The sequence below is a fragment of the Catharus ustulatus genome, chromosome 3, assembly GCF_009819885.2.
Source record: "Catharus ustulatus isolate bCatUst1 chromosome 3, bCatUst1.pri.v2, whole genome shotgun sequence".
NCBI lineage: Eukaryota > Metazoa > Chordata > Aves > Passeriformes > Turdidae > Catharus > Catharus ustulatus.
The window spans coordinates 94,412,190-94,421,299 of record NC_046223.1 but is presented as its reverse complement, the minus strand read 5'-3'; the positions used below and the strand labels follow the sequence as shown (position 1 = coordinate 94,421,299).

The window sequence follows — 9,110 nt, the reverse complement described above, 5'->3', positions numbered from 1 at the left end:
AGTTAAGCTCAGAGGAAAGCTGAATCCAAACCTTTCATCCTGACCTAACCAGATCCTGCAGGCTCTTTCTAGCATCTCCCAGAAAAATACATTACATATTGTTTGGGATAATCTCTCCTAATTTTCCAACAATTCTTGGAAATGCCAGAAAAACAGAACCAAACAGAACTCAGGCATAGAAATAGCAGCAAGAAATCAATGAACAGCTGGGTTTTAATATCAATACTAAAACTTTATTTCAGGTATTCTATTTAGTTATTTAAGGCATCCTGTGTTTTATAATATACATCCTAATCACTGAGCTATTTCCTTTGCAAGTAGGCTCATGTAGTATTACTTGGAAGTGTCTGCAGGAGGCAAAAACCAGTCCTGTAGCTAAGGAAAGAGAGAACAAAAAATCTTTTTTTTACACTTTCCATTAATTTGACTTTGCCACTATCAGCAAACACAATGAAATATAACATGTGTGGCTTTAGGGTGCAGCTCAGGAGTAGAAAATTTTCATCACTTTGGCTACATCTTCCGCTTGTGTTGGAGGTTTCCTCTGGCTGCCAGGCTGCAGGAATTTCTTTATGGTGGGGATATTGCTTATTCTTGCTTTGAAGCTCTACAAAACAAAACCAAAACCAAAACAACACCGGGCTTAAGAATCATTGCAACTATCAGACATTTCAATGTCATCCATGCCAGGCACATTACAACTTGATTCTGCAGAAGAAACAATATGCTTCCCCCTCTTACGCTTTTGGGGTTGCAGTGACAGAATGTGGCAATGAGTATGTGAGGCAAGCTAAAAGTTCTTAGGATATCTGATTATTTTGCCTGTCACTTCTGACCTCCCACTCTCCCATATTTCTCAGCCAGTTTAAATCAGTTCTCCTTTCCCATTCATCATCCATTCAAACTGCCCATTCATTTACCTGCAAGAGAGGAAATTTAGCAAGTATATCAGGTTTGTCTTCCTCTGCCATTAAAATGACTTCAAGTAACTGAACATCTGCCTTGCTCAGCTGGTTGCCAACAAGAAAGTCTTTTCCATGGTCTTTCAAAACCTAAAAACAGAGAACCAGAAAGAGATTATGTCTTTACTCTCTCTTACTTGATGTGGCATCTTCAAAGCAGGGTCACATATTGCATGGAATTGTCTGTGAAAGAAGGAAATGCAGTTCAGTCACCTGTAGTATAAACAATGACCTCATGGCACGGCCATTCTAGGCATAATCTATCAGCCCTTTCTCTTTTGAATTTCTCTCTGGCAGCTCATTTGTGATCTTCTTGCCTTGACTGCAGTAGCTGCATTGAAAGCTAAGCTCTATGAGATACAAAATCAACTGTAATGCTATTACATAGCATGTATGCTAGAGGGGCATCTGTACTTCAGGAGAAAACTTGATGTCAATGCTGATGCTGTAGTGCTGTCTGTCTGAAACAACACACAGATTGAAACATGGACATTTGGGGACTTCAGGGTTTGATGGCGTTTCCGAGCCCCACACCGCCTCCCAGAATGAAACACCTTCCACCCCTCTGAAGTGTCCTGTCTCCACCTTACTCCCAGCACCACCAAAGCTAGAGCATTTATATTACAGTAGTAGTTTTTCTTCTGTTTTCTCCCATAAAACTTGTGTGCTTTCTGGATGGAGGTTCAAGGTAACAGTATCAATTGAGCTACAACCTCTTTGCCACATACCTTCTCAAAGACAGGGAAGTATCTGTTTTCAGCCTTGTCCATCATATTAGCAAAATGTTGTTCTTTTTGGTCTGCTGGTAGGTATGGATATTTAATGAGTATCTCATTCAGATCGAACAATCCTTCCACGTACATATCGATTCTGAAAGGATTAGATCCACTTGGTCAGGTATGCAGACCTGACCCACAGTAGGTCTGCACAGCACAAGAACTCCTGGCATAACATCACTGAGATGCTGGGAAATCCCTGCCTCTTCCATCCCACGCACACACACTCTGGCAAAGATCCCCAGGGAATGCATTTGCACTGCAGAAAGGCAGTGGGGAGCTTGGGTGAAAGTCAAATGCAAAATTCCTAGACAAAACCTAAAGACTGTACCCCTTTCACTTCTCACTAGGACCGACACTTCTCTGGGCTATGGGTTTTTCCACGTGACTAAAATATTGTCTAGTGTGCCATCCAAAAGTTGTGCTAAAAATCCAATCAGACAGGATAAGTTTTACAGCAGGTCCATACAAATATCTAGGAAATACCTTGACATATGTTCCCAGTGCTTATGTAATTTCATGATTATAAGCCGTACCATTTTGACTAAAATTTTGGTCCGAACCTGGAAGTGCGGCTTATAATCAGGTGCAGCCTGATTCATATGGATGAAGTTCAAAATTTTGCCAACCTGGAAGTGTGAGCCCACACCAGCCCCGAGCCGAGCCGGAGCCCGCCCGCCCCCGGTGGCAGGGCAGCAGGGGCGCTCCCGGGCCCCTCAGGGCCCCTCCGAGCGACTCCACCGGGCTCCCAGCTCCTGACACTGGCAGGCCCAAGCTCCGCGCTCCTGCCCGCTGCTGCGCAGCACCCAGGGCAGGGCACCGGCCCAGCCGGCCCCGCTGCCCTCGCCCCCCTGGGCCACGCCCTCCCCTCACCTGGGCGAGAGTGGAGCCAGCAGGGTTAATAAAAGTGAGTGATTTTTCTCTGTATTCTTTTAGGTTTTAAGCTGTGTTTAAAGGCTATCCCGATCCATGAAAAATGTTTGCAAATTGAGCACCTGCCAGTAAACCCCACGATTGCACGATCTATACCAATTCATTACTTTGTTGCATGCGGGTCCTTGCTGCGAAGGAACGTGTAGTTTATAATCCGGTGCTGCTTATATATGGACAAAGAACGAAAAGTTGCAGACACCCAGAAGTGCGGCTTATAATCAGGTGCAGCATCTAATCGTGAAATTACGGTAATTTGAAGCATTCAAAAATACCTCAGGTCAAAACACGTGCCCTAGGAGTCCTGTCCATTAATTACCAGTTATTAATTCTAATTATATACTAATTCCTGGTTCTTAAAGGGGGAAGATTTTTTTGTTTCCTTAGAAGTCATTGCCCTGAATGGGATGAGGAGAAAATGATGCTGCTGACTTCTGCAGAAGAAAATGAAAAGCAGCCTCAGGAAGACAATCTGACCCCCTGACCGCTTTCTTCTGATGACTGCATTGACCTCTGATTGATGCTTCATGGGTTCCTTGCCCTATCCCTGGCTATCACTGCTGTAGACATTGCCTGCAGTCACAGTCATCTCATGCTCACAAAGCACTGCTCTCCTCTACTGAATCTAGCTGTGAGCTGGGATTTCCTTGTGTGACACTCAGCTACAGTGTGAGCTGGGGGATAACAAGCAGACGTGCTACTGTTACAGTACAGGGCTCTCTCCTTCAGGTCCTTCCCATAGAGGTTGTACTTCGTCGCTATGTAGTTCATGATGGCTCTGGTCTGCACCAGCTTCATCCCATCAATCTCTACCATTGGCACTTGCTGGAAGAGCAGGGATCCGTCTAGGGGAAAGGGAATAACACAAGGAGACCTTCAGTCCCTGAATGAGAACTACGGACATGTGTTAGGCAAAGTAACCACATGTATTATTTTTATTACGAATCTGAATCATTTGGGCTGATTTCTTTTGACAGGCCAGGGGAAGAGCACAAACATTTACAGTAATTCCATGATTATAAGCCGCACCACTCTGACTAAAGTTTTGGTCTGAACACAGAAGTGCGGCTTGTATTCCAGAGCGGTCAATATATGAAAAAAAGTTCAGAAATTTGCCAACCGGTAATGCAAGCACGCAGCAGCCCTGAGCCGAGTCGAGCCCGCCCTGCCCCCAGCAGGGCCAGGGTCGTCCCCAGCGGCCGCAGGGGAGCAGGGTTGGTGGCGGCAGGGGAGCCGGGCCAGGGCCGCTCCCCGGCGAGGGAGGGAGGAGCCGTGCTGGGCCGGGTCAGGTCCCCTGTGGCCACGGGAGAGTGGGGCTGGGGACGGCGGCGGCAGGGGATCCGGGTCAGGGCCTCTCTGCAGGGGGGGAGGGGAGAGCCAAACCAGGCCGGGTCAGCTCCTGGTTGGGGCCGGGCCAGGGCAGCTCTCTGGCGGTGGCGGGAAGGGTGAGCCGGGCTGGGACTGTACCCCAGCGGCGGAGGGGGAATCCAGGCCGAGCCCGCAGGGCCCCAAGCTGAGCCAGTAAACCCCGCGTTGCCGCGATTCTGTTACTAACTGGCAACTCTGTGAAAGTTGCACGCGGATCCTCACTTCAAACGAAAGTGCGGCTTATAATACGGTGTAGCTTATATATGGAGGAAAAACGAAATGTTGCCAACATCCCGGAAGTGCGGCTTATAATCAGGTGCAGCCTGTAATAGTGAAATTACTGTAATTTGGTTTGGAGGAAACAGGATTATCCTGTTCAGGAAGATGGAAGCTGAAAGCTAGCACGGTGCGTATTTACCTTGGGAGGCAGGAGGTACAGGTAAACTCAAATCTGGAACTCTCTTTTCATATGGATTATACAATAACAGTTTTGTAGGCAACCTAAAATGCTAATGAATTTCAAGATGATCTGATGTCAAAAGCCTCTATTGCCACAGGATGGAAGGCAATGGACACAAGCTGAATCCAAGGAGAGTCAATCATCTGAACTAAGGAAAGGCTCTTGGACTGTGTGGGCTATCCAGAGAAGCTGTAAATTCTCCATCCTTGGAGCTACTGAAAACCCAGCTGGACATTCTCCTGGGTAACTGGCTGGAGCAGGCCTTTCTTGAAATGGGGACATGGAGCAGACAATCATGAGAAGTCCCTTCTGATCTCAGCCTTCAGTGATTCAGTGAAGATTGAAGTAACTGAGTGGCAAATACCACCTAACCCAATGCAGTGTGCACCTCTGAGACCTCATGTACAATCAGCTAAGAGAATTTCTTTTTAAGACATGGAGCCTCAAGAATTCTTAGGTGCTCTCAGGCAAGTACAGTAATTTCACTACTATAAGGCACACCCTTTTGACTAAAATTTTCCCCGGAACCCAGAAGTGCACCTTATAGTCCTGTGCGCCTTATCTGATGGACAAAGTTCAAAAAATTTGCCTACCCAGAAGTGAGAGCTGTGAGCCACGGGGGGAGCCGGCAGAGCCATGGCTGCTAGGTGGAGGCGGGGTGGAGTGGCGGCGGGCATGCCCCGGCTCTGTGGAGGCAGAGCCGCCCCTCCAGAGGCATACCCTGGCCCCATGCAGGTGGAGCCACCCCTCTACAGGCACCCCCCGGCCCTGTGGAGGCGGGACGGAAGGGTGGTGGCCATAGCCTGGCCCCGGAGAGGCGTCACGGAGGGGTGGCGGCCATGCCCGACCCCGTCGGATACAGGCGGGCCTGGGGGCTCGCGGCACTGCCCCTGCCAGGTACAGACAGGCCCGGGGACCCATGGCTGCCGGGTTGAGGCAGGGCCTCGTCCAGCAACTGCACGGAGGGAGTTGGGGGCGGAGCCTCGCTGCAAAAAAAAAAGTGCGTGCGCCCTATAGTCTGGTGCGCCGGATCTACAAAGTTGCAAATTTTGCTGACTCCTGGGGGTGCGCCTTATAGTCCAGTGCGCCTTATGGTCGTGAAATTACTGTAATTCTAATTCTAAATACTACTGCTGCTATTCTTATTTAAAAGTGAAGTAAACTTACCTTTCCGTAACTTTGTCAGATCCTCCTTTTTTTCCAGGTAGGATTCTTCAAACTGCAGGAAATAGAAATTTACTGTCATCCCATGTTTTAGTCTCTTCCTCATTAAGGTAAAGAAGGCCTAAAAATAAGTGTTCTGGGGATTTTTATTTTTTAAAACATGTGTCATGTTTGAAAGCTTTTGGGAACATTAGCCATCACTGTAACAGAAACCCATGGCTCTGGAAACACACAGATTCCCATTCTGCATCTCCGGTTTAGAATCATAATATGTCACAGGTGAAAAAACCAGAAATCCTCTGTATTTACAATATACAGTACCTTCAAAGTTGAACTACATTGTGGCAGCAATAATAACCTCTTGCTATTTTGTACATTGGAATTGAACTGAAGGTACTCAGAATTGCAGGTGCTTGACCTCTGTGATCAGAAGATAAGAAGCCAGGTTCTGCTGCTGGGGTTTTAAATCCCTTTCACTAGCTACAGGGGAGAAGCATTTGTGCTGCTACCAGGGGGCTTTGCACATGATGTGTGGTAGTGGGGCAGGAACTTGCTCCTGCTTAGGGTGAGTTAGCAGCCACTGTTGGCTTGCTCAGCAATGCACTAACTGCAGAGTTTGAAACTGCTGCTCAGTCACACTATACATAAGAAACAGGAAAAGCACATATTTGTCACATGATCTCAGTATATAAAAGTCCAGATGCAAACCTCAACCCCAGCTGCTGCCAGCAGCCACCGAATTGGTTCCATTCGACCTCGTCCATCGAAGTAGTGCAGCTTGGGTTTTCCAGACATGGTTCCACGTGCCTGATTCCTTAGTATCTGCAATGAAAAAATAAGTTTTGCACTTTTGAGTCTCTACACTGGCTCTCAAAGTTCACTTGTTTGAAACAATCATTTATGGTATAAGACTTTCATCAAATTAATAGAGGAGGGAAAAGTTACATTATATTGACAGACTGCCTTGTATCATTCTGCCTTCAAATGTTTTTTACACATGCAGGACTGTTCAGCAGAACTCTGTACTCAGAGCAATTGGCCCAGCCAGAGAACCATTAGCATCCTAGTGCTCTGTTCTGACCAAGGAGCTGAGGGTGCTTTCTGTGTGTTTTGGCATTATCTCAGAATACAGATTAATGGTTAATCAGATACATGCTATAAACTCAGCAATTGCTGTGCAATCTCCAGCAGCCATTATGCTCCATTGTAACAGGCCAGGAAGGATTCTTTCCCCCAGTCAACTCTTCTACAACCTCCCCACTTCTGTCATTTCTTTAGACAAGCCTTCAAAGACATGGCAATTAATTTTGCCTCTGGTAACATCAGAGTTGCCTTTACCACAGGCACAGCCACAGAGCAATGCATGCTTGGTCCAGTTCCAACTCTGCTGGAATTTCAAGCATCAACAGTTTCTAGGCAGACTGTCACCCACCCCACTCAGAACCACGCGGGCACATCAGCACCAAACACACACTCACTCACAGTGCCCAGCCTATACCAGCCTCACAGCTACTGACACCCTGCCAGCAACAAAGCTGGAGCATTAACAGCAGCCAAAGGAAAACGCCCAAACCCGCACCACATTCCCCTTGTAAATAACCTGTCAGCTTCTCTACAGCAGGAAGGAGGTGCTGAGAGGAACTCTCCCCCCTTCTGAGATCTACATTTCTTTTTCTTTAAATCTGTAGACCTCAAAAACAGCTGGTTAAGAATTTAACATTTGCTACACATAACCATGTGAAGAAAGAAAATACATACACACATTTAATCTATACACCCCATTCACTGACTGAGTTTCATGTACAAGAGTTCCCTGCATTTTTAGGGAGAAATAAAGAAAATGCCTCACCTTGTGCACAGCGCAGCTCACTCTAAGCTCTCAGCACTTCTGCCTTGAGATTATATAATGCTGTAGCCCCTCCTACACCGAATCTTCCAAACAGTTCTCTGCAAACTGGAAACCTGTCTCTTAAGCAAACAAAATCAACCGTCTCTGTTTAGTTACTTCTCACCTACAGAAGAGAAACTCCTGAATAATGCTGATTATGTACAAATGTCTGATAAATGGGAGGTCATGATCACTGGAAACATCTGTGCCAGCACAAAACGGTAAGATGCCTCCTATTTTCATTGTTTGGTACCATAGTAGGTAGAAATAATTATAATGACTGAAAAGCTCACTCAGTTTAAAAGAACACTTCTACACCAATGACACTTTTATTCAACTATTTTATGGGGTTTTTTTACTTTTGTCAGGAAAATTAATCCACAAACACCAGAGGTTTATGTCCAAAAAGGAGACAGAGGAGTGCCTTTTGCTTCATTTGAATAAAGGGACAGGCCATGGGGCATTCTTCTGGGATCTCTCAAACTTTTGGAGGACAAAGCCTCCTTTTTATCCTATTTTCCCGACCAGATTTCCCTCTGTCTTTCCCCAATGGCTGAGGTACTTGAGAGGTACAGACTTCCTGGAACTCCTGATACCTGAGATTCCCTTCTAATGTATAACCCTCTCTTTTAATCTTTAATTCTTATAGAATTCATAGTTTTTCCCCTATTGTTTCTTTCATCTTCCAATACCCAGTTTCATTTATCAGCAAACCTACAGTTTGTTCATAAAGGCAAATATCTTTTTCCATTCATCACTCAGTGGAATCAATCCCATTGCTTCCTTTATCTCTCAGTGCTAGTCTTACCTACCAGCAGACCCACAGCTTGTTTGTAAGGACAAATCCAACAGTCCTTTCAATTTTAACATATTGCCACTTTACACAAGTCTCATCAACTAATTCAGCTTGAATCTTTCACAAGCTTCTATGCCTTAGTTAGTGTATATTCCTGCAGGGCACTTCTGCTTAATTTTATCTCTGACATTGGGGTTTGGTTTCGATTTTTTTTTCTGTGAAGAATGTTTCTCTAAATCTGTCTCAGTGAAAATACACACTAAAGACAGCTGTGAGGGACAGTGAATGAAGTGTGGCATCCAAAGGCCAACTGTACTCCGCACTCCTGACTGTTTTCTTTGGACAATTGAATGGATCTTAGAAAGTGAATACAGCATACATTCTCATGCACCTTCCAGCCTATCTAATCTACGTAGTTAATATTTATGTAGCCATCACATTTCATTGCATTACAGTATACCAGGCTGTCTCCATGTCCTTCTTGTATGCATACTTCATTGCTTGGTAGCTGGAAATGATCCTCAGTCTATCAGTCCTCTCTCTTGGTACCTGTTACATCAATGTTTTCCATGCTTGATAATAAAAAAAGCTTAATAATTTATTTAGAGATAGATAGAACCACAGAAGGACAGGGCATCAGAAGAGTTACCACCACAATGTATTGTCTTTTAGGAGGTGCTTAGTCCCCAGGTGGAACATTCTAGCCCATATGGCACATAAGGGGGAGCCAGGCTTCACGAAAGGGGACCCCTGACTGAGAGCACTG

General features: G+C 45.8%; 1 protein-coding gene across 3 annotated transcripts; it reads right to left on the bottom strand.

The window, feature by feature from the left end:
* Window positions 1–211: 211 nt before the first annotated feature.
* LOC116994629 (glutathione S-transferase-like) lies at window positions 212–7,609 on the bottom strand. Of its 3 annotated transcripts, none has more exons than XM_033056478.2 (7): window positions 7,510–7,609; window positions 6,369–6,482; window positions 5,664–5,715; window positions 3,381–3,513; window positions 1,691–1,832; window positions 921–1,052; window positions 212–607 (listed from the first exon to the last, which is right to left on the bottom strand). In XM_033056478.2, exons 2-7 carry the CDS (start codon window positions 6,453–6,455, stop codon window positions 485–487), a joined length of 669 nt encoding a protein of 222 aa, XP_032912369.1. In that variant the 5' UTR covers window positions 6,456–6,482; window positions 7,510–7,609; the 3' UTR covers window positions 212–484. The 3 variants fall into 3 exon arrangements, with proteins under 3 accessions (XP_032912369.1, XP_032912370.1, XP_032912371.1); XM_033056479.2 differs by lacking the exon at window positions 7,510–7,609 and adding an exon at window positions 7,261–7,478; XM_033056480.1 differs by having other exon boundaries at window positions 525–621.
* Window positions 7,610–9,110: the final 1,501 nt, after the last annotated feature.